At 38.1% G+C, this 25,196-nt stretch overlaps 2 protein-coding genes across 5 annotated transcripts; one reads left to right on the top strand and one right to left on the bottom strand.

Annotated features, from left to right (window-relative positions):
- Positions 1 to 925: 925 nt before the first annotated feature.
- LOC108879218 (uncharacterized) lies at positions 926 to 10,116 on the bottom strand. Its single transcript, XM_018670409.2, has 10 exons — positions 9,810 to 10,116; positions 8,725 to 8,785; positions 8,250 to 8,506; positions 7,764 to 7,860; positions 7,221 to 7,487; positions 6,063 to 6,173; positions 4,462 to 4,530; positions 3,049 to 3,099; positions 2,554 to 2,680; positions 926 to 1,602 (listed from the first exon to the last, which is right to left on the bottom strand). Exons 2-10 carry the CDS (start codon positions 8,777 to 8,779, stop codon positions 1,113 to 1,115), a joined length of 1,524 nt encoding a protein of 507 aa, XP_018525925.1. The 5' UTR covers positions 8,780 to 8,785; positions 9,810 to 10,116; the 3' UTR covers positions 926 to 1,112.
- A 3,147-nt stretch (positions 10,117 to 13,263) lies between these two features.
- On the top strand, positions 13,264 to 25,142 carry plgrkt (plasminogen receptor, C-terminal lysine transmembrane protein). Of its 4 annotated transcripts, XM_051072879.1 has the most exons (6): positions 13,281 to 13,425; positions 13,818 to 13,919; positions 15,369 to 15,402; positions 22,227 to 22,357; positions 23,251 to 23,360; positions 24,151 to 25,142. In XM_051072879.1, exons 4-6 carry the CDS (start codon positions 22,227 to 22,229, stop codon positions 24,276 to 24,278), a joined length of 369 nt encoding a protein of 122 aa, XP_050928836.1. In that variant the 5' UTR covers positions 13,281 to 13,425; positions 13,818 to 13,919; positions 15,369 to 15,402; the 3' UTR covers positions 24,279 to 25,142. The 4 variants fall into 4 exon arrangements, with proteins under 4 accessions (XP_018525970.1, XP_050928836.1, XP_018525971.1 ...); XM_018670454.2 differs by lacking the exon at positions 15,369 to 15,402 and having other exon boundaries at positions 13,264 to 13,425; XM_018670455.2 differs by lacking the exon at positions 15,369 to 15,402 and having other exon boundaries at positions 13,281 to 13,491.
- The last annotated feature ends 54 nt before the right edge of the window (positions 25,143 to 25,196 follow it).

Raw genomic sequence — 25,196 nt, 5'->3', positions numbered from 1 at the left:
TAGTTCACAAACATGGGTGTAGATTGTTTCCATTGACAGTTAAATCTGCAACACAATAAAGTATGCAAAAAGTGAAGGGCTCTGCAAGGCTTTTGGTAGATCAACCACAGTAAATATCTGGATGTCATTCTCTCATATTTAGTTTTGCACTTCTCAATTCAAAGGGTAAGTTAAACATTATTTGGGGGTATTTTCAAGACTGTGAGAGAGGAAATAAGAATATGCTTATCTCTGCTGACTGTAGGGAATTTGATCTTCCACAGGGTCAGCAGCTGCAGCACAAATACACAATCAGGCCTTTGGTAACATTTCCTCTCTAACCTGTCTGAAAGTCGATGTTGCAGTTGTTGAAGTGAAATAGAACAGAGAATAAAATATGCCTAACACTAAAGGACAGGATGCTGACTGAATGAAAAATCTGAATTACTCATACATGTGGTATACTGTATCATGCAGCAATTACCAGAGAATAAAGAACCGACAGAAATAAAATGACAACTTTTTTTAAAATCAAATGTTACTGGAATCAGCAACGTCTCTTGCCAGGAATACTGACACAGTCACTTCCCCATTTCACTAACAGCACATTGAAACTGTTGCTGCTTTGCTTGCAATCTAGAAAGTGACCCTAATAATGACCTTCTTCACAGAACAGAAACAGAAACAAATGCAATCATTGAGCGTTTGAACTGTTGCATGTATTAGAAACAGAGAGTTAGAAGTGCAGCTGAAATCACTCAGGGGCTTCATGAATCGTGCAAACGTGGTTAAGGTGGATTACTGATTTTACTGTGGAGTATCTCCATCCTTAACCCTAAGCGATGGACTAAATGATGTAGGGTTTTTTTTATTATTCTAAGAGTTAACATGTGATATAACATGACATGTTATAGTTTTAATCAAAATGACAATCAAGACTGTCAAGTAAAAACTGAAAACTAAAATTTATTGCATCTCTTAAAAGTATATTACTTTGAATTCAGTACATTTTGCAGCATATTTGGGCTTATTAAACATCTGACAAGACATTGTACAGTAACAAAAACAACAACAAAACATCATACAAATCCTATGAAAAATGTAACAAGTGCTTAATGTGTTTGTGGGTGCCCTCAGTATTTAACAGTCTGTGTTTGGAGCTTCAGTACCCCTCTTGTCCCAATTGTCTCCTTGAGTGTTGGGCAATGCTCCGGGCAGGTCACAACCAGCACCCTGCATCCCCCTCTTTCGCATAGGAACCTTTTTAGGGACTCATCAAAAAACTGGTTCCCCTCTCTGTACCCATCCAGCAACAGCAGAGTGTCGCTGGACCTGGTTAACAAAGTCCTCAGCTCATCCTCTGTCGATGTCTTTTCCATGAGAGAAAGTTGAGTCACTACTTCCTGAAACAAGTCACCCTTTGCAGCGCTGCAGTCGATGTACAAGAGAAGCCGAAGAATGCTGAGATCTAGGACATTAGCGAGGGAATGTGCGGGCCCTTCGACCCAAGAGGAGACCAGGATGTGGGCTACAGTTGTCTTTCCGCTTCCTGGGGGTCCCTGAAGTAAAAGTATCTCTCCAGCTTCTGGGAGTAAAGCTTGAGGTTTCATAGCCTGGCCCTCACTGAAAAAAAAAAACAAGCAGAGTTGAGACTGTAAACTATACAGGCCCGTACAAACAGAAAAATATAGACATCAGCTGTGAATGTCAGCTGGGTATATCCCTGAAGTTTCAGTTCCTAAATCCTGGTCACAGCAGCATTTTCAGCAACAAACATCATGAAATCACTTACTTTGGATTTGCTGCAGAAGCAATCTAAATCTATCTAAAGTTTTGTCATGCAATTTGCATGACTGACCAATATCATGCTCTTTAGGGAATGGAGAAGCTAGAGAGTCCAAAAATGGAAGTTATCACAGCTTGTTAACTGTGTTGCACCATCCAGTTTTGTTTGACGCTGCAGGACCCTGTTGGAGTGTAAACTAATCGACAAAAGCGGAATGGTTTGCAGGCTGTGATGAAACAGGTGATCAGGCCAACACGCATCTCTGATAGCTGTAGTTTCTGGAAACATACTGCTTTGCAATTGCCATTGCCATGGACCGTGATTACTGTCAACCTCGTCTTAATTCGGATGCTAAAAATTCATTATCACTGTCATTATGGCTTGTGCTATGTTTTATTGGAGGTTTGATAGAGGACAGTGTTTCTACTAAAAAGTTGTTGACCGGCACATATTGAGATACAATGAGATTAGCTTTGGTGAATTCAAGTTTAGGGTTTAGAGTTAAATAGCATAAAAATGAATATTGTGTTTGCCACTTATGTGTCCTAAAGGAATTTATATGTCTCTTAGCCTTACTAAAGGAACCATATACTGTAGATTGAGAAGAGGACTGGGCCTAGTGTTGATCCCTGAGTCACACCGCATAATTCTAAACTAACTAACTAAAAATGTACTCAATAACAAAAACTCAAGTTGTTGCTGTTACTGGAAATGAGATTATAGTAGCAGGCAATTCTGGCATCCTCACAATCAGTTCGGTAAAAATTTGTAGGCTATGTGTGACTCACTTGTTTTGCAGCCTGTGAGGCAGCTCTTCCACGTCGAAAGAGCCCGAGTGATGCCTCACCTCTGTGCTGAAGGAGACGTCAGAATAATGGGCTTTCAGAATCGCCCCCAGATTTTCCTCTATGCGCTCTGCAGACAACAATCCAGACTTGATCATGATCACATGGTATCTACATTATAGGAGGTGTGAAGTGCGTAGGCTGATATCTTTACAGTAAAAATGTGTTTTTTAATGAATGTAGCTCTGCAACCTAAAGACAACTACAGATTTCTGGAAGAAACTGTCCTTCTGAATTAGTCTTTTCTGAGAGGCTTGTTCAAAACTGTGCATCCTTCACGTGGGCAAAGTCTTTGTTTAACATTTAAAGCCATTTTTCGGCAGGCATTTTCTTTTCTTGTAGAACTCAAAGAAAGATTTTTATTCACTACCACTGCAAATGAAAAAGCAAAACTGAGAAATAGCAATCATGTAAACAATACTTCTAAGAGTCACTTACCTTCATTAAAAATAGTTCTCTCTTCCTCATTTTCTTTATCTGTTTGTGAGCCTGATGAAGAGGAAAGCATTGTCAGAAAACTAACACAGAGAACATTTTAAGTATTGATCAGTCATCATGGTCACAGTAACTCCAAAAGAACTGTGGTGGTGTAAATCTACTCAAACACACCTTAATTATTTTTCTGCACTCTTGACAAATGTATTGCATAGCATGCAATAAAGTTGTAAGACGTTATGCAGTGATTTGAGTTTTAACCCTGTTTGTTGACTCACTTGCTATAGCTAAGCCACATGTGAAAATGATTCACTTTTTTCCTTTCCATGAGTGAATTACTGCATATTGCAAGGCTGGTGACATTTATAGGGAAATGAATCATCATGGAGATCGTGGAGAAGAAAATTGAGATCAGAGTTTCAAGAGGCCCCTAAATGTGTGATCTTCAAGGAGATGTGGGTGTCAAAATGCGTGGGTGTCTTTTATCTAGTGCATAATGTTTCACAAACACATCATCAGCAATTTGACTTATCCCCAACAGAAGCCACTTTGTGGCAGAATATATTTTGTCTTCATAGCTGCAAATTCCATTTAGATATTAGTTAATGTGGCTGTTTTCAAAAGTGCATTGTAGTGTCTACATTCGCAAGAAAAGTAGACTACAATGATCCTGAAAGGTCACAGTGGAATTCATCTTTTTCTGAACTACTTCTGCATTCCAGTCTGCAGCTAATATTGAAATAACGAGTGGAAGCTAGTTAACCTAGTTCTCCAGTCTCTACAGTATGACTGGCTTATATCAATGCTGTGACTGAGACAAGCTGTAGCTGCCATTAACCCATGACTGTAGCCGCGGGATGCTATAGCTGTCACTGTGGATGTAGCCATGGCTGTGTAGTTGTTATGACTATTAGGACGTAACAAATTTGTTTTTAATGGGTGTAGCATTAATTACATAAAGGCGATGTGTGAGTGCAGTAAATTGATGTGGTTGTGTGCAGAGCTATTCTTGAACTCTTGAGCTTTGTTGTTAACACATGTATCATATCTGTAGTTACTGCAGCCGTATCTACAGCAGTGAGTGGCTACAGCTGTGCTCACAGGCCGTGCAACCCGCTCGGGGCTCAGACTTTCGAAAGGAGCAGTGAGCAAAAAGTGTACAATGTCAAGTGTCACACCATCTCTCCTTTCTGCTGTATCTCAAGAGCTTTACCCTAAAGTGGCAGTATGTTATAACCCTCTCTCAGGGACTGGCACCACACGCAAGCTGTTCCAATGGATCAAGAAGAATGCAAAAAGTATTTTGAGGATGAAGTTATTATGAGGGAATGCTGACATTACAGGGGCTCTGTCCTAATCAGTGACGCTCAACAGCGAAAGAAAGAAAAAGAAAGCACAAGCTCTGTTTAAACTCACAGGCAACGGCAGAAACAGGCCCGCCCCGACCGTCAACCAGAAGGTTCCTGGTGCTGGGAGTGTTGGATCCTATTCAAAAAAAAGAAAAAAAAGAAAAACATTGCTCTATATTTAGCGTGTTGTTACAGTATGTGTGTATATATTTAAGCAAGGGTCATTCGAGCGAGGAACTGATTATGCGTGTATGTTTGTTTGGCACTGTGTACTGTGCTGTAAAAATAGAGTGATATAAAATAAATCATTCAAGGAACTTAATGAAACAATACTGAAAGGGTTTTAAAAGCATGTTTCGTGAAGTATTTTAAATGAATTTATCTTAATATATGTATATATATGTGTGTGTGTGTGTGTGTGTGTGTGTGTGTGTGTGTGTATGTGTGTGTGTATGGGGTGGTTTGCTATTATGACAACCTGTCTCTATGAAGGCTCACTCTTTCTTGACGCTAGTTTAAAAATGTCACTGACAGGTTTCATGACCTGTAACCGAAGAAAGACTTCTTATCAAGTTCACACACTCATATATGGAAAAATGTGTGATAACCCTTCTAATGAAATGATGAAGGTATTTGTTTTGGGGAATTATTCAAACGACTAACATGTGCTCTGCTGAAAAACCACCCATGCATTCACAAATAGCCTCAAATTCCCCTGTCACGCAAACCAAGATCGATGGGGTGTTTCCAAACTTTGTGGTTTTGACACATGGCAGTTCCAAAAGAGCTAAGTCATACTTTCAGGAGAACAGGCAGACCGAGTCACATGCAGATGAAATTCCCACAAAAGCCGACAAACATAACGGCACCAAATCAACCATGTAAAACGTTTTAGACACTTCCTCTTTTCAGTGGTAAACAAACTTGAGTCAAGTCTGTATAGGAGCTCACCCTGTCTTTCCTGTTGAAATGACACTGTTTTTATTTTTATTTTTTTACTGATAGGACATGAATTCTTCTGCCCGTTTGACAAAAACAAAAAGTTTGTGACCTCTAGGCTCTTATTACTTTGACACAGGAAGGATACATTTTGCTGACTAATGAATTCAGCACTGCTGTAAATTGTTTGGGGTGACACTGATAACAAATTCCCAGTTCTGACTGGACATTTAAGTTCTTTTGTTCTTAAGTGCAATTAGTTCCATGTTATTTTCTCACATGGGCTGTGGCAGTTAAAAATAAACCAGTTGGAATACTAACAATGGGGAAGGACTTAAAAAATTATGCATCTGGCCTGCTGTTGAACAACTGGATTATCCACTCTTATTTCCTGCAAATAGTCTTTCAGTGTACACCCTAAAGGGAAATCATAACCCCACCCATCCCCCATAGTCTGCCTTCAGATTCCATCAGATTCTCCCTTCAGGCAACAGACTGAATGTTCCATTGATCAAGATGATTGACTTATAATCTATTGCACATGTATCTGTTGTGTTGTGACATGTGCATCATGGCTTCAGATGGATGTGCGTAAACACTTGTAGAAGCGTTGTTATGCCTGGTGTGCATTGTCTCATGTTTCTTCCCGCCTGAATTCTATGTATTGCTGTTTCTGTTGTCAGCTACCCGTATTGTACTGTAGACATCGAGAATTGAGTGACTAGTTACCTTTTCGTCGTCGATACATGAGCACTGCGACGATAATGACAACCATTATCAGTCCTATGCTCAGCACAACGATGAGGGCATCATTTTTCACCTGTGGAACAGGTATTTCATCTGTGAAAAGAGTGAGGAAGGATTAGTGTTTACAGGTGCCTCTAAACATTCAGTATCATGTTTATAATTCAGCAATGACAGGGACAGGGACGAGTGGTGGCAATTTGTGATTTACACCAATGCTTTTTATATGTTTAGCCACTATGGAAATAACCAAATATACCAATGACAACCATCGTAAACTTCCTCTTACTGGTTAAGAACTAAAAAAAATGCAGCTATTTACATGAGTCAGGGTTGTGTAATAGTTTTTTGATCTGTTGTGTGTGCAGTCCTGGTCTTCTTTTACTTTTGCTCTCTTTATCATTGTATTTACAGTCCATTTTCTGATTTCAGGTACAGTGATCCCCTAGGGGCAGGATAATACTTTCACATTTTTGGCTTATCACACTGCACCCCAAAGAGCAAATAATCCTTGGAACACGTAGAGTATAATTAAAAACATGAAAAAGCCTACATACACTCAAACAGGTTCTACTAAGGAAAAAAACTTTTCTCACAGGCTTCCTACATGCTGCTAAATCGCTCAAAGCTCAGACCCCACCTACAGCTTCACCTGGAAAATAGGGTGGAAGCTTCTCACTCTGAAACACTGCGGGTATGAGCAGAAATGCTCATACTTGAACTCACTTTCTTTCTCTTTGTGGGCTGACATTTTATGTACGTAACAGGAAATAATGGCAGATAGTGATAAAAGACTTCACAGAACTTTTTACTGCCAGTAGCTTTTTTGTTACAGCCTACAAGTTCAAATAAGGACAATTCTGCTTCAGTTTTCTTTTATCAACAGAAAATAGCAGGGACTTTGTGCAAATGTGGGTGCACAATGGCATGCAGGAAGCCAAAATGTCAAAAATAGTAACACAACTGCAGAGAGAGTTGTAGTGAGACTTTTCTGTTTCATTACTTCTCAACTGATTCTTTTATCTTGTTGTGATTTTTTTGTGCAGTTGAGAGCTGACAGGAAATGTCTGTTTGCATGTTCTCTCCAGTTGAATATATTACTGTTTTGGTAGAGAACCTTAAAGAAAATGTTATCAAAATTACCTGGAATATGGAATGTTGCAGATTGGCCACCATTTAAAAAGTGACATGTGTAGTTGTCTTTATCTGAAGAGTTGACATGTATCTGACTGGTGACTTTAAAAAGTTGTTCTGGTGTTGACACAGTAGTGGTGTTGGACTTGAGGCTCTGCAGGCGTCCATCCTGCCACACAACAGGTGACTCGGGGTATCCCTCAGATTGGCAGGTTAGCAGCACTTTATCCCCTTCTGCTGCTTTCACAATGCGTTTAGTCAGTGTTTTATAAGGTGCTAGAGGAGAACCAGACAGAAAGAATACACATAACTGTCTTTAGATCAGTGTTACTATGATATGATTTCAAAGTTATGATTGAGATATTTTGCACAATATTGCTAAGGGGAACACCAAACTGTTAGTTTCATTTTCACAGTGAGTGATACAGTAGCTGCCCAGAAATGACCATATCCTGTGGCCGTTGCACAACAGCATTCCTAGAACAAAGCCCCGAGGTCTTCTCCTAAACCTCAAAAGTTGCACTGTTACACTGACACAGACTCAGTGCCTACCTATAACAGACAAAGTTATGGCTTTATAGTCAGCTCCTTCTCCTGTCTGCACCAGACACTGATAAACCCCAGAGTCATTGATCCTCAGCCTGGAGACCTGTAAAATGACAAAAGAAGAAGAAGAGTCCTTAATTGTCCTAATGGCTGAGTGACATGTTATGCTTTTATGAAGCAGAGGTTTAAATGAACCTGAATTCTGTTGCATTATCCTTTTTCTCATGTCTTATTCTGTACATTCTGTTTTAAATATCAACAACTGTGTGAACAACTCTCTGATTGATTCAACTCTTATCAGCCACAGTGAAAACATATATAATTTGGTAAAGTCAGTGATGCAACAAATCTCCTCACAAAGGTAAGATGGCGGGACCTTAGTATGTGACATAACACTATGAGCGCAGATATGAGTCATCCCATTAGGATGAAAAGAGGATGGCAAGACTAGACAGATGTAAGATATGATATCACATCACTGCCAGTAATTACCTGTAGCTTGGCCCAGCCCTCATTCAGCTGCTCAGTGAGAAGCCTCACTCTGCCCTGATACTCCGGAGACGCCGAGTGCTCCTTCCCATTATTCATCTGGTACACTTCCCAGGGGGAGGTGCTGCCGAGCCAGCGCCAGGACACCTTCAGGTCAGCTTGAGGATTTGACGGTTTTGGCTGAAACCTGCAGCCCATCACGACATCGCCACCGAACTCTGACGTGTACGTGGGTCTCTCTGCCTCAACAGTGAATAAGACTGCAGGGAAATACCACAAATGTCATGATTAATCTAAATGTGGTCCACAGCCATAAAGAAAACAATGTCCAATGTCAAATTGTGCTCACTAAATGAGTTTACACAGCAGCTTTAAATCAGCTTGTGCGTCAAATCGAAATAGAAAGGTTTTACATAGATGCTATTGTTGTCCTGTTTGTGGTCTTATTTACTCATAAATACCCCATTGTTGTACACACCTGAGAGAGATGGCTGAAATATGACTTGCAATATTACAAAAAGGGCCCAGTCCATTGACACCTATGGAAGAAACAGAAGGGAGTTTTACAGATGTTGAAATCTTTTGACAATGTTTGACCTCATGTTACTGCCAACATGAGTCATTTTACTGAGGAAGGCCAGATGTGAATTCCACTGCCCCAACAGCTTCAATTTAGATTAGTTCTTTACTCTGCAAAAAAAAAATTAATCATCATGAGACTAAAAAACACAACATCACATGGTGGTGAGCCATACATTGTTATAATATGGAAGCATGATTCAGCATTGTAAAGCATGACTTCCCTATCAGTTTCCCTGTTGATTAAGACACAAAACATGGCACAAGGATGTTGTTGTTGGACTCTGGAACTGTGTCAGTGCACGCGCACACACACACACACACACACACACACACACACACACCAAAACAGCTGACAAATTTTGTCTTGCATATCTGTTAGCACATCAGGCTGCTGTGGGAAAGATTCAGTAAGACACATGCATTTCTAAAAGTTCTTTTATCTTAAGTTGCCCTACATATACATTACTATACATGTTCAGGACCAAGCTCTACCCACAAGTCAAGGAAATCTTTATTTAAATAGGACCTTATCACACAGCTCCCAGAGTGCTTAAGTTCTGATCTGTTTACTGACTGAGCTGTTGTGTGATAAGCACACTGTAAAGCCCTCTGTTTTGTTTTTTTGTGAAATGAAACAACAGTTCTGCAGAACAATTTTGAATGTGGGTGAGCTGTCATTGATGATTAAGCCCTGTGACCTGCCTGGCTCACTAGAGACAGAATTAAATTAACCTGAAATAAGTCAGTTATTACAAAAAGCTTGTGTTAAGTGAGATAACTGTATTAGTATTCAGGATAGTGAGCCAGAGAGGTGCTATAGTAGAATAGTAAGTACAAAGATAATTAAATGTTCACAAATACACTAATACCAAATAACAACAACAACAACAACAACAACAATAATAATAATAATAACAATAATAATAATAATAATAATAATAATAAAGATTTACAGTTGATCAGTTAATAATGTTTTCCTACCTGCTGGTCATGCAACAGCCACTAATGTTTTCATTAGATTTTTCCTTCTTCCTTCAACTGTTGTAACTATGAGTCGCTCCGCGTTTTATATGAAGGAGTTTCTCAGCAGAGACACACCCCCCACACACTGAGCCATGCCTAAACTCACCATTACCGTAACGTGAGTAAGTATAGTCCCAACCGACCTAAACCCAAACAGATTACGTTATGGGGTTCAGATTTTGACAGTCAGGAGTTTGGAGACGATGCCCCCCAGTGATAGATTACTGTCCCCATATTGTGAGCGACACAAGTATACACACCATAAAAGTCTTTACAAAGCTCGACTAAGGGACGTGTGGTGAAAAATAATATCGGCTATCACGACCCAGTTAAACAGTCCATGCAATAAAAACAGTTCATGGTTAATAGATGACTCGCGACAGAGACGGAAGTAAAACAGCGCTTTCCTTTTACTGTAAGGAAAAGCGCAACGGACAATCATTATCTACTACAGTTATTGGCAATACCCGATGTCATAAAACGGCTGTACCTCTAACCACAGTGTCTGTGCCAAAGGCTTCCCGCCCCTACGTTTGTTTATTTTTGGTCAATATTCAACAAAGGGTATTATTGAGAGACGTTTAGAAGTCATATTAGACAGATAAAGACAATATCTGAAACTGTGGCAGATTTACCCCTCTCTCTGTTTCTCCCTGTTTCAGTCCCCCTTTCAGTCACTTTCTTCCTCCAAAATGACATCACGTGTACAGTACAGTTTTACCACTGAGTTTATAATTCCGGCCTCACGTGAGAGTAAGACAACAGTTTTAGACTTAAGAGAGTCTATATTATTGGTGTCTATAGTGTGAGATACCACACTTTAGCATTCACTGTAACTGCTTTGGCACTTGATGGCATTAACAACAGCAACAATGATACTGATAGGAAGGAGAAACTATTCAGATCATTCATTTGAGTAAACAAAGTGTCCAAATAACAATGTAAAAACAAAATCTGTGTTCAAAATATTACTCAGGTAAAATTACAAATGTATTTTCATCTAAATAAATGTAAGGTATCAAAAGTGAAATTACTTGTTGTACAGTAGAATGGCACATACTAGAGATTTATTATCAAATGTGCATAAATGTGCAGCCATTTCACTGTTGTAGTTGGAGCCAATTTGGACAACCTTATAGTTTAATCTCTTCAAACGCATCATATTTATAAACTTATCACACCCTTTTAATGTAAAATCGTAATCTGTAAAGTAGAAAATGGTAAAATCAAGTTAAGTACCACAAAATTAGACATGAAAGTTAAGTAATTCTAAGTTACTGTACAGCTACTTATTTGCTTTCTTTCAAACACATTTCACTGACATCAGCAGATGAAGGTTCGTAACTGTCATTGGGAGATGTGGTTGGAAACCCAGAAAAACTAATGAATGGACCTTGAATCAAGACTTTTTGTCAAACTATCATTTCAAAAGTCAGGGATAAACATTCATGCTTTAATACTAACTCTACAATTATGATAACATTAGAATAGATATTAATGATGAGAGGAAGAAGAATGTTATTATGATGATTAACACTCAAAAAAAATGTTCAGTAAAGATATATTTTAGATACAAAGGAGTAAGTAGAAACAAAACAGAAACTGTTTTCCAACCATTTAAATAAGGTCGGCTTCAAATCTGTCCTGTCATGACTTCTCAGGTTCCTTTTTTCTTTTGGTTTTGCCAAAGTACAGTAAGAAAACTGTCATTTTCAGTCAGTATTAATATGTAAATGTGCTTCAAAGACAATACCAACCAAAACAACAACATCCCCACACACAGTAAATCAATTCTCATCATGTGGGAAAGCAGGAAATTTGAATGGAAGAAATTCGCACAACATATCAGGCAGAAATTTACATACAATTTCCATTATCAAATTGCCAACCAGGTGGAATTCCCATATTCAAGGGGCGGATGTGTATCCAATAATTCCACAAACAACATGCTGCAGAGATTGCTCTGTCCCAGGTACAGTATGACTGTATGAAACCTTTGTGGGCTTTCCAACAGTTCACTTACTGGCTCCCACATTTTGTGCGTGTTCAAACATGACTTCAGTTTTGTATTACAACGGGAATATTGTGGTGGCACAATCTGATCTTATCATTGTTGTTGTTGCCTTAAGGGTTTATTTTTGTTTAACTTGTTGGTAATGTTAGTTTCCAACATATCATTTGGAAACCCCTTGTGAAATCTGAAACTAATGGACTTTACTATCCACATCACTCAAAGGTAAAGGAGATAAATTACCTGTCATTACCTGGCAGGATATGTTTGTGACCCCGCACATCGGCCCAAAATCTCCCACATATGTTCAATTAGGTTGAGATCTGTTGACTGCGAAGACTGTAGAATATGGTTCACATAATTTTCATATTCATCAAACTACTCAGTGAACTCTCAAGTGCTATGGATTGTCGCATTGTCACCCTGTTTCTCCACTCTTTTTTCTGCATTTTCCTTTAATTTATCACCCCTCTGTATGATGAAGGAGTATTTGTGCTATGACTTATTTCTGTCAAGGTTAATAGTAAGTCTAAGAACTGGGAAAATCAGGTCCTATCTGTTCAGGAAGGTGAAAGTTGGCCACAATCCCAAACACTGCTCTAATGCATTGATGAAACAGATAGCTTGGCTTGATATGGTTCACTGCCACATGAAGATATCACATTAGGCCAATGCATTTTCACTTTCAGCGATGTTTAGGTGGGTGATATGTGTCAAAGTAACATCCGGATGAATCCCAGGACCAGCACAACATTGTATTGTAACAAGATGATCAGTGTTTTTTTCAGGTTAAGTTCTTGTGACCTAATGTTTAAGTTAAGGTGTAGCAATAATCTGAGTAAAAATAAAATCTTTCTCAGACATAAACACTTTGTAGTTGATGCTTTTTTAAATTGGATTGGCAATCTGTCCAGGGTGTACAAATTTTATGTACTAATTTATGGTACTTTATGTACTAATTTTATACCTAATTACATTTAAGTCAAAATGCAAACAAGCAAGTGACTGAAAAAAGCTCAGACCGCTAAGATACCCACAACGACCAACAGAGGGAGCCATTTCTCAACTAACTGCAACCAGCCTGGGACCATAGCCTGTGAGAAACACTGCGCCTCTGTAACAAGCACTGTGGGCAAACTGTGAATTTCTCAACCGCACCTTAAAACAGAGCAGAATCGTGTTCGTAAAACCTACCTTGAGTCATGAATGTGATTTGTCCCTGATGGGAAATCACCATGACACTAGTCTGCTTTATAATGAATTTACAATAACTTATTCTGGTAGTTATTATAATACACCCACACTATACGTTCCTTGTAGTCTTTGGATTACTGTGGCACGTTCTCTGTTTTATTGTGAAAGTCTGACCGGAAGTACTGCGTTAATGAATTTCCTCCTGGTGGCACATGACAATTTGACAAAGGGCAGAGAGGAAGTTAGCTGTTTTCAGGGCGGTGTACGTAGATTTGTTTTGGTAGAGACATGCCCTTGAATCCTCGTTAGTCCTGTTTTTGTACCCAGCACCACTGCATTACTTAGCTTACCATCTTCAAAGTACATTAGGTATGTAAAGCTTTCATTTTTAGTCAGCCACACGCTGCCAAGGTTAAACCCGAAGTTTCATACCAGGTGAAGCATGAGAAGCTATTTTATTTAGAAATATTAGCACACATTGTTAGCCAAAAGCACAGAGCCATGTGTCAGGACGTTCAACGTATTGCTATCACCAAGCAATACGTGGCAAAATGTGCATGTTAAGACAGCATTAGCAAGTCATTGAAATGAAGCACAGATACAGACTGGCTGCTAAAGTACAGTGAAATACTGGCAGTGTCTTTAGATCCCGAATCAAATGAAACATTAAGGTTGTTTAACCAGTCGTACCCCTCTGTTCAATGAGTGTATGTTGGCACATGTTGTGACAGCAGCATAATTCTGAGTAATTGTATCTTCAGGTCAGCAGCAACAACGCCACTATGGGGTTTCTACTGTCTAAATCCATGGATGCAAACTTAAAAAAGCAGCAAGAATTCATGCTCCACAATTCACGGCTGCAGGTGAGTGGAGGTACAAGAAAAAACATTGTTCCAGACGATGTCATTTGCAATGCGCTTGTGTCTTCATTCATGCACTTGTAACCTTGTGGCACCTGAGTCAAGTGGGAATGTTTCAGCATTTGACGGCTTGAAAAAAAGCAAAAAACAAAACCTAGCTGTTAGATTTGATAATAAATTTAGTCAATACTACACTTACATGATGCATAGTCCTAAAATAATATCTGTTTAACTGAATTGCCACACAGCAAACAAGGGGCTACACAATTTTCCAGCACTGTATCAGTGACCCCAGCCCACATGGACCAGAGCTTTAGCAGTTTGATCCAGAAAAAGCACTAACAGACTCTGGCAATCCATCCAGCTGTTAGATGGATCTGCCCTTGCTATCTTCTTGCTATATCAGACTGTGTCAAAACCAGGGATACAAGTCTCAGTTTGGACCTCAGCATTTCTATTTCTGCAAGTTTTATTGCACTCATTATTTTTTGTTTTTTCTTTTAAATAAAGGATTGTGTATTTTCTTCTCCTTTTTGGGGCCAATTTGTTGTGATTTATTCACGCCTGCAAGCTGCTGAGCAGCAGGTGGGATGTGTGACTGTCATAACACCAATGACATTATCCAACTCACACCCAGGAGGTTTGCCGTGTTGTCTGCCCCTTAATTTTCTGATGCTCTCGCAGCTGTAAATGTGGTAGATGATGACAAATATTATTCAGTGATGGCAAATGTTTGGCAATTGAGTTTCAGAGCGCCCTCATTTGGGTCGTGACAATGACTCACAGGTGAATATGAGGTACATGTTCAAGCATTGCTGTAGTTGGTCCACATTTTTCCATTGGCTAAACTCAATACAGATAGTTTTGTATTTATTATTCACACTCAAAATCATTTTTAGTGTATATTAATGAGACATTTCTCATATGTAGAGACATAGAGACATATGTAGATGACTTGCAATAAAAAAAAAATCCTCTGTGTCTTGTAGGTCCAAATGTAATGTCATTGTCTATAACAAGAAATAATATTGCAGCTTTTTTCTCATTCAAAACTGAAATTGCATTTTGACATCACAGAATATAATGAATGAGGTTGACCCTAGCAATTTCAGAATATCTATGAAGCATCACCATTGCCTCCCCCCTGCATTAAGATGTCAAAGATGATTGCTCGCCAGTGTTTTCAAGTCACATCCATCATAGCTAATTGATCCTGGCCACACTCTTGCCTTGTGGGCCCTAAAGTTAAGATCACTGGGCATTGTGTCTGAATCACTGGTCCATCTCTAAATGAATAAAAAAATATGACTTGAAAATTCACTGGATATTGGTCTGCTTGTGTGACGCATGTCTTGAGGATAAATGACAGTTCTGAAATGACGTAAATTATGTTTTTGTTCACTTTATTTAAAAAAGGGTCTTTGTTGCCAATAATGGGGTTTTTATTCACAGACACTGAACTTGAGTGGGTGTGAGTGTAAAGCAGGTGAGGTTCTTGCCAGGTTTTTGATTTGTTTCATTGTTTTTTTTTTTTTTTACCAATGTGATCCATTATTACAACTAATGCAAACACAAGATCAAAAACCAACTAATCTAAACAAAGCTAAAGAATATCACATGGATGTAGCAAAGCAAGAATTTGTGAATTTGTACACACCTTTCACCTACACAGATTGAACTGTTCTGATATCTGTAATTTTATCTTTGGTCTGGAGGAAAGGTAAAATCCCCAGGTCAGATGAGACAGTGTATAGATCTGATCCTAGTTAAAGCCTGGCCATGATCAAAGCGAGAAAAGACAAAAGCATGAATAACTTTCTCAGTATCATCAAATGACAACAACTTGTTAATCGTAGCTATTCCAGAGACAAAAAAATAGCAAGGCTGGTTATGTGATCTGCTCATTAAACTGTAAACTTTGACCACATCAAAATTTTTTACTTATCCTCTATAGGACTTTAGAATTTTGGATTTTGAGGACAAATAGTGAAGATTATGTTTTGTCATGGACCAAGAATGGTACCCTGAGTTACCCCCACAATTTATTAGACATGATGTTATCACTGATGACGAGGATTTTTGTTGCTCCAACTTTAAAATGTTTTAGATCCAGTATTATTTGTATTAGTAACTCCAGACATTTACACATAAAGTATTTTGTATTTAAATTGTTGGAAAAAATATTCAGGCCCTTTAAGACTAAAAATGTGGTCATAATGTCTCTCTCTGTGTGTGTGTGTGTGTGTGTGTGTGTGTGTGTGTGTGTGTGTGTGTGTGGTGCATTTTTCTCTCCCTCTCCCTCCCTCTCCCTGGTGGGGTTTACTTCTACTTGTATTGTTTTTCGAAGTATTGTCCCGCTCTGCTGTGAATCTTTGCAGCCTTTAGAAAATGTCAGTGAATTTCCCACTTATGTCTCTGCTCTGCTCTCACTTTGTCACCTTTGGGACTAGACTCATTGTGGCTCATTTCTTTCTTTCACTTTTTCTTCACTGCTCCTTCCAGTCACTGTCTCACATGGTGTGCTCGTCTTCTGCTTGTCCAAACTTGCCCCCAAATCTACTGGTCATCCCTTGTGATTTCACTGATATACATGACATCTACCTTTAAAGTACACTGTAAAGGTAACACATCATAGTCATCACGTTGAAACAGACCATGAAAATATGAATACAGAACAGTAATCCCAGATAATTCACTGTTCATGTTCACTGAAGTATTTTTGACAGACAGTATATTTAGGGTCATTGTTTTGACTTGATATTGAACTTCAGTACTCTATTGGCCAACTGAAGTGTGTTCAAAGCATCAGGTATCTGTCAAATGCTAAAAGCCAATAGTTTGATTCTTATTCCTGTTTACTTAATCTTTTATCAGATAGTTAGTTAGCTAGTGAAAGGTTATAGACAAACATCTTGGTACTGATACCAAAACTCAGTGTTTGTATCTGCAGTAGCATTTGAAGAATTTAAATGATATCATCATGTTGACAGAAAGCATAAATCGTCTGGCAAAGCAAGATCTTTTTTTTTTTTTTTCTTAAACAAATCAAAGATCTGTGATTTTTGACCAGATATTGAGTGATTTGGATGTCAATAGCATTTGTGTTGACATCTGTGAGGTTGGAAGTGGATTTAGTGGCTGTGTGTGTTTGTGGTTTTGATGAGTTTGTTCCTGTTGGTAACTATGAGTGTGGTGAAGTAGCAGATGGAGCAATAGATGAGGATTGGCTCTATGATGCCTCGATACAAGGGGAGCGTAGGTGGGGTCCAACATAGAGGGCGTTGAGTTTCCGGATGGTGGAGAGCTTCTGCTGGCAGAGTTTATGATTGGTGTTTATGATTGGAGTGTTTATCAAAGCCATATTAAGTGTCCAGGAGGATTCCCGCATATTTGAAACTTAGCAGTGTGTCAGCTGCGTCAATGCTGGTGATGCCGGGGGTTGGTGGAGGGTGGTGGCCAAATCCTGTAGCCAGTCTTTACAGGCATTGGTCTGGATGTCATGTCAGGTGACAGAGGTGATAGTGGGGCTGAAAATAATATAATCTTTCTTATCAATTAACCTAATTCTCATGTTTATAGATTCATTTGTGATTGAAAAATGTCAAAAGGGTTATGGCTATCACAAGTTAACCAGCGTTATCACATTCATGGGTGTTCATGTGTTGGTAGAAGGCTCTGACATTAGAGAGTCTGCAGTACAGTTTTGTGTACTGTACTATGTACAGTTTAAAACAACTGCACCAGAATCAGCTTTGAACTAATTAGCATCCACAGTCCCTCAGAACAACATAAACCAATATAGTGCAGCACAGCATTCCCAAGATAATTTCAAGGTTGGAAAGTATTCTAGTATTCTACTATTGCACACAAGCATTCAAGGAGTTTTTTTTTTTCATGACCCACTGAGCTAATTTATTTTTCATATGGAAAACTGTGTGATCCAGCCAAATGGAAACCCCCCAAGCTTCTGAAACACAACAGTTACTGACCATTTCCAACATGAAGTTTTTTGGACTAATAAATAACTTTTACGAGTGCCCAGGTGGCCAACGGCTGCTATTTGTTCCTACACACAAACATCAGTTTGTAGACTTAGACTTTGTCAAAGTCAGGGTGTATAAATCCTTCATGAAGTTTTCTGTGCAAGGTGTGTTCAGGTGATTTTTGGATCATTATAGCTTTTACTCATTTGATTGATGCGTCTTTTGGGGATTTTCTGTGTAATTGGAAAACAGTCATGCTTGGTAGTTACAATATAATCTCAACATGTTGTTACGATGAAATAGTCCATCTGGAACTCTTGGCCCAACAGAAAAACAAAGGAGCAAAGAGAGGATATGTGTTCACTTGCTGGTCAGACAGCACTGTCTATATTTACATACATATGTATTTTTGGCCTAATTACACTCAGATTGTCCCCCCACTAATACAGTTTCCATCTCTTTTTAACTTCTTTTTTTTTTTATCTCTGTTGGAATATTCTCTTTCAAAGAAACATACATCAAGGTGACTCAAAGGGATAAAATAATATCAGTGACAGGAACTGGGTAGTTTCCAGATGGTATTAAATTCTAACATCCAGTAGCTCTAATCTGCTTCCTGTTTTCTGACACTGATGAGAGAGGAGATGACTTTACAGTAGGTGACGTCTCTTTGACTATTTCACCCGAAACCATTTTTTACACATTTCTCTCTCCTGAGGACCATAATGGCTCTGGGAATGGATTGGTAATTTCCCCTTGCTGTCATTGGAAGGGGGTCTAATCGAAACATAATTAAATTCTCAACTCATCAACAACAACTGCTACATTCAATTTCTGTTTAAAACTTTGTCTAATTTTAATGAAGCATCCTTGAGTTCACTATTGTTCACTAATTTAGCTCAGCGGACCCCTTCAGTCAGAACAAACACTGCTGATTACAGAAGCAGTTCCAGTGATTTGCAGTTCTTTGAAACATTACTCCACTCAGAGTCTGTCTTTTGAATATGAAACACCCTGTGGCTTTAAAAAGTTTGTAGGTTCCTATTTCCTGGAGAGGGTAGTAGTTGTAGTAAGCTTGGTTATGGCTGTGGATTCCACAGGGTAGCAAGTTTCATGATGAAAAAATGGTTTATGGCTGTAATCAATGCTTATTTTCCTTATCACTTAACCAGACAATTATTTTAATTGATAAATGGATTTACTGTTTAGTCTATAAAATGTCTAAAAATACTCATCCAGCCATCACAAATTCCCACAGCCAATGGTGACATCTTAAAGTTGTTAATTTTGTCTAACCACCAGACTCATATTCAATTTATTCTCATACATGGGAAATAATTAATAAAGTAATTATTATAGTTCTAGAACCAGTCATTTGTTCATTGTCATTCTCACAAATATTAAATCTTATCTATACTGCTTATTCGAAGGGTCGCAGGAGGGCCTCGGGTGAACCAGGGTTCAAACCCTGTTGCTGTGAGGTGACTAAAACAGGCTTCGTGAATAAACATAATGCCAAATGTGGGGCATTACGTGATAGTCTCAGCGCATAAGTTTGCAAAGAGATAGGCAATAGACTGGTAGAAAGAGAGTGGTGTGACATTTATCTCACTCAATAAAATAACATTTGTGTTAATTTCTGCTACATAACCACTTTCATGACAACGTGTATTGACCAAAATCATTATATCTGCAGCAGTTATAGTTGTTTAGTGCTATATGAGTTGTGTAAAATGAGTCTTTAATGTTGATTGAACTCTCTACAATCAGTCTAACAGCATGATTATAAAATCACATTAGATCAAAGTTAAGGGTTGATTGTGCTTCATTATTGCAAGTGGCTTTTACTGTACTTTAACCCTCCTGTGACGTCTCAGCCTGATTATAGCTTAACCCTCCTGGGCTGTTTTCTTAATTTAAGACCTTTTCCCTCTCGTCTATGACTAACCCTCTCCTGGGTGACGAGCACTTTAGTCACCCAACTTGATGTTCGTCACATGGTCACAATGGGAGAACAAATTACGTCAAGTAGAAGCCACCACTGGTATCTGATTAGTGCTGTTACACTTTCTGTTCTTAGATTTGCCCACTGGTATTGGGAGAAATAAAGGAATTTAGTATGCTAAAATTTTAAAGCACAATTAAAGAGTGATAAAGTTTATATAAGATATATTTTAGATTTGTTTTCACCTGGAGGAGAGGACTCAACATTAGTCCCTGTTGGCAAACACTTCTCTGTGTCGTTATGAGTGGTCCATGAAGTCAAACAATGACTGTAACTAAACAGACACTGACACCAATACTAAGACAGTGAAAATACAGTAAAAACTGCCGAAACACAGAGGTGAAGTAGGGTTGGAAAAAGAAGTGTAGCTACAAAATCTGAAGTGTAACATGGATTTACAAATGCTGCAAACCAGGCTGTCTTATCTAAACGTTTTAACACGGTTTACTGTGATAAAGAGAGGGGTGATTATTAAGAAGCAAAAAGCATTATTTATTATGCTCTTATTTAGATTATGTTAAACCATTCCTATTTTTTATTGTACAAATACGGACTATTGTCACTCCAGTTATATAACTGATGACCACTTTCCTGATGAGCTGATAACTCGTTGCTAGCATGGAGACCATTTCTCATGCCGACTGTGAACCTCCAAGGGAGGGTTGACTGCTCATATTTGCCATATTCATCCTGCTTGACAAGTTAAACACATTTAGCGCTGGGAGTTGGTCAAAATGAAGCCGACTCCCTCATAAAACACTGTTAAATTAGCTCTGACTTGTTGCTGTTGTAACATAAAACAATGTTAAGTCCTAATTTTTCCTTAGTATCTTGTACTTGTTACATTTACTCTGAATTCAATTCATTACTCAGGACTTTTTCCTTGTATTCTGGAAGGATGCAGGGAAGCTCAGATTTCAGCAGAAGCCAAAATGAGACATTCTTTTTTTCTTAAAGCTGTACAGTAAATGTAGTAATGTTCACTCTACTATTGTAAGGCCATTAGTGTGGGTCTCCAGAATGTATGATATAAATATATAATTAGTTATAGTCTTTAGTTAGTTGTTTTTAAATTTGCACAACTTCTTCATCTCAAATAAAAATTTGTTTTCCTAATATACAGTAAAAACTCCTCAAAGTAGTCATTCTTTTAAAGAGGCAAGCCTCCATCAGTCTCTGTCTAACGCTTTACCTATTTAATTTTTTTCACTTTAGCCTTAGTGCTACATAATGTTCCAGATGTACACAGCTAGTTGTGGATATGGGCAGAAAGTAAGAAATGAAAATGCTGTTTCCTCCGACATGTTGTAATTTATGCCATTCACTTATGTCGTCAACTCACTTGAATGGCACTGTGGTCCTTTTTTAAAAAAAAAAAAAAAAACTCTGCATCATCAGTGAGTTAGTGTCACTTTCCTATTAAGTGGAAACAAAGGCTCATCTTTGACACATTCACTTTTTGAGAATAAAAGCTTTTTAAATGAGAATGTCACTCAGTCAGTTTGGTAGCAATTGTTAGGCAGGAAGGATATATTTGTGTGCATGTACATGTGTGAGTGTGTGTCAAACAGGAAACAGCAGACAAAAGACTCATCTGATCTGAAGCGTTTCAGCATGGTCTCTGAGACTGGCTGTCCCTCATTTTTTTTGACCCTCTCTTTGTCCCCCTGACTGCCTGTTTCACTGCCTTAATATCCAGCCACACTGATGCCTTTTATGTCTCTGGTTTCCATTTTAATTGCATAATATGCAAGCAGATTTTATGTTCAGAACATTTCTCTGGTTTATTCGTACTTTGATTTTTGATTTTGTTTTGATGTTTTACATGTATCAACTTTTCCAGACGTCCTCCCTATGCCAATACAAATCACAAATAATATTATGTTCGCGTAGGAAAAAATAATGTATTGTCCAATATACAGTTTCTCTATAGAAACAACACATGATTTAGTTAAACATGTTACCCTTTAAATTTGGTTATTAAAGAGCTGTGACCAGGATATGCAACATTTTACAATTCAAAACAAACTTGTCAGTACTCTCTAGTGGACAAACTATATAATGAAGAAACTGTTTCTAAATTACCTTAAACAGATCATTGGCATTTCTGCTACTAAATGCCAATTAGTATTATAAATGTCAATTACTATTTGGTAATTTAGCATGGTAATTTGTTTGTTTACTCCAATTATTTTTTTTCTGATCATTAAATATTTAATGTTACAAAGTTGTACATTGAGAGGCACAAGGCAGTGTTCATATTTGGCTTTAAAGGTCATTCTATGCCTGATAACATCTTCTGTATCTTTTGTGTGTGTGTAGATGGAGCGTCAGATCCTGATGCAGAACCAGATGAGGGAGAGGCAGATGGCGATGCAGATTGCCTGGTCCAGAGAGTTTCTCAAATACTTTGGCACTTTCTTTGCAGTGGCCACAGTGGGACTCACTGTCGGGTAAGTTTTGTAACAACTCGTAGAGGTTGCCTCACAGGTATTTTGTTTTTTAAGATGAGATGATTCATTCAGGGTGATCCATTTCTAACACACACAACACCCACTGATAACACAAAGTGAAAGAACAACCTGTATTGGCTCAGGTGTGACAGCTATAAAGTGTGATCCTCACTGAACTCTGAATCTTCACAGCTTCCATATTAAATTAATCACACTTTGTAGTCTGGTGGCCTTTACCAGTGCAGCTCTATGTATGTTGTTTTTGTAAGTGTCAGACACAGTAGTCACATCAAGTTTAACTATGTCACTCTTTAGCAGTTACAGTTTTGCACCTATAGGTGGCGTTATGACCAGAGGAGTAATGGGCAGGGGACACGGGGAACGCCATCTGCCCACTTCTTTAAGCGTGATTTTAAAAAAAGATAATAATGATAATAATAATAATAAGCAGCAGCCGAAGAAAAAAGAGCAATTTTGCTATTAAACCAGTTATTAGCAATTGAAGAACAAGTATAATGTACGTATCTCTCTATAATAACCTACATATAAAAATGCATAGAAAAAATATTTATCTGTTATTATGACATGTTAGTATGATCGTCATCATCCCGAGACACTCGCAGCTCGCAGCTACGCAGCTCATTCTCATTTATGAACCCAACGTTAAAATGACAGGTCGCCAGAAAAATACATCCTAAAAAAAAGTGCCCCGCCCCACTCACAAAATCCCCAATACACCACTGGTTATGACAACCTGACACATAAAATAGCTGCATCTCACTAGCCATGAGTAAGTTACTCACTCCCAGAGTACTTTTATTTATCTTTTCATCACATGTTGACAGTGGAAAATATTTATCTTTTCTTCTCTTTGTCTCTATACTTTTCTTCAGTGCAGTTAAAAGAAAGAAACCAGCCCTTTTGGCTCCTATCGTTCCCCTTGGCTTCATATTAACCTACCAGATGGACAGCGCCTATGGCACACTCATTTATCGTATGAGAGGTAAGACTAAACAGTGATCATCATTATTCTCGTCGGGCCAGAAAAAATAAGCTTTATCTGCTTGCCTCACATTTCTCATACAGGTTACATGAGAAACTAGTTTAATTGCGAAACCAATGAATTATTGAGTTAACATCTTTAAAGCCTAACTCTGAGCAATAGACTTGCACTCAACTTTCAAAGACGGCGGCATTAAACAGATACTGAAAACTGCCTTCAACTGCCTTTTACAAATACAACACTAAAAACAACTTGTTTCTGGTCAAGAGCCATTGGATCAAAATGTATGATCGTTTTTGACATCCACATTTATCACAAAAAGTTTATCAATCAAAAGTTGTTTAACAGTTACACTAACATCAGTCAGATATCAGTATATGTAATATTTAAAAATCTGTATATTCCCAAAATATGCCCACATGGTCTTGACATTTGAAGTTATTTTCACTGACTAGCTGTAGCTTTTCTGTCATTTCTTTTGGCACAGTGTTGTCTTGTATTTTTGTGTATCAACAACAGATACTCAAACAAACTAAAACCAGCTTTAATATGAATGTATCAAACCTCACCCACAAACCTCCATCTGTTCTCTGCCATATTGTAAGTGCTCATTTAAAGAGGCAGAAACCCAATAATTAACATTAATTAACTGCCACATTAATAGTTTGGCTGGCTTATGTGAGCGGAGAAAATGCAACTACTGCATGCATAAGACAAAAATTATTGGTTTCACAGACATCCACTCGCCACATTACAACACGTTGTATTTGCTCTTCCATTATACCTTCAGGGGAGGCTGAGAGTATCATGGCGTCTGAACACGACCGTCTGGATTTGCCTCTTGGGACTCCCACCTTTGATAGCATAGAGAAGGCCCGCCGCGCTAAAAGCAGCCTCGCCTCCTTCTTGGAGAAGTGACGTGTTGGTTGTTTGAGACAAAATCAGAATCGTCCTGACAGTCCACTCCCCCATGCTGCTTTTGCATAATTATGAAAAAAAAACTATTGACTACCAATTGCCTTTTTAAAATTATTGCATCCATGGTTTGCACTAATTCTCAATCATGGACCTCTCTTTAAATTAGTCCCAATATAAATAAGTATACAAATAATGACTGTTTTTGTGGTTATCTCTATTAGAGGTGCATCAGCAGCCAAACTATGAATTAGATAATTAATAATGCAGATTAGCTGATGCAGAATATCAGCCCAAATACATAAATTAATGTAAGATAAGAATATAGCACCATAGTATATGATGAAATCTGTTACATGAATACTTGCATTAGTTAGTGTATGTTCAGACATTTTAATTTGATTCACTCAGATACCATGTTGCACTGAAACTATATCTTGTTGTGCTTGTTCATCATATTCTTTCTTCTAAAGGTGCATTAAGTAATTTTTTACCACTAGAGGGCAGAAAGACTCCAAAACACAAACACAGTAACATAACTTCACAAAGTCTGACATTGTAATGAAATGATTAATATTTCTAGGGGGATAACTTGTAGTTTTGCTTGGATAACCAAAGCAGCTGAAGACGGATCAAAATGCTAAAATCAAAAAATGTTAGTTATTGGAGCTTTAACTGTAAAGCTTCTCTCGTGGCCGACATTTGTCCTGACAGCAGCCTATCTTTTACTTTTTTCATCATGGTAGGAAAAGGATGTAAAATATTACAAGGTGCTGATATATTAATGATATTATGTATTTAGAACAATTTTTGACATCATGGAAACTATATTTGTAAATTCAATAAAAAGAAATATTGCAAAGAAAATCATTTTTTGTGACAAGGTGCTACTTTGATGCAAAAAGTGGAAGCCAATAACTT

The sequence above is a fragment of the Lates calcarifer genome, linkage group LG9 (assembly GCF_001640805.2).
Source record: "Lates calcarifer isolate ASB-BC8 linkage group LG9, TLL_Latcal_v3, whole genome shotgun sequence".
Classification (NCBI taxonomy): domain Eukaryota; kingdom Metazoa; phylum Chordata; class Actinopteri; family Centropomidae; genus Lates; species Lates calcarifer.
This window is presented reverse-complemented; position numbering and strand designations above follow the sequence as displayed.

What these genes read in the sequence shown, in the direction of transcription:
- plgrkt (XM_018670454.2), top strand. Translation starts at nt 13,839, where the DNA reads ATGGGGTTTCTACTGTCTAAATCCATGGATGCAAACTTAAAAAAGCAG. An exon ending in TCCACAATTCACGGCTGCAG is followed by an intron (nt 13,920 to 22,226) that starts GTGAGTGGAGGT and finishes GTGTGTGTGTAG; the next exon opens with ATGGAGCGTCAGATCCTGAT. An exon ending in ACTCATTTATCGTATGAGAG is followed by an intron (nt 23,361 to 24,150) that starts GTAAGACTAAAC and finishes TTATACCTTCAG; the next exon opens with GGGAGGCTGAGAGTATCATG.
- LOC108879218 (XM_018670409.2), bottom strand. Translation starts at nt 8,779, where the DNA reads ATGGACTGGGCCCTTTTTGTAATATTGCAAGTCATATTTCAGCCATCT. An exon ending in TGCAACATTCCATATTCCAG is followed by an intron (nt 6,174 to 7,220) that starts GTAATTTTGATA and finishes CTCTTTTCACAG; the next exon opens with ATGAAATACCTGTTCCACAG. An exon ending in CCTCACAGGCTGCAAAACAA is followed by an intron (nt 1,603 to 2,553) that starts GTGAGTCACACA and finishes TTTTTTTTTCAG; the next exon opens with TGAGGGCCAGGCTATGAAAC.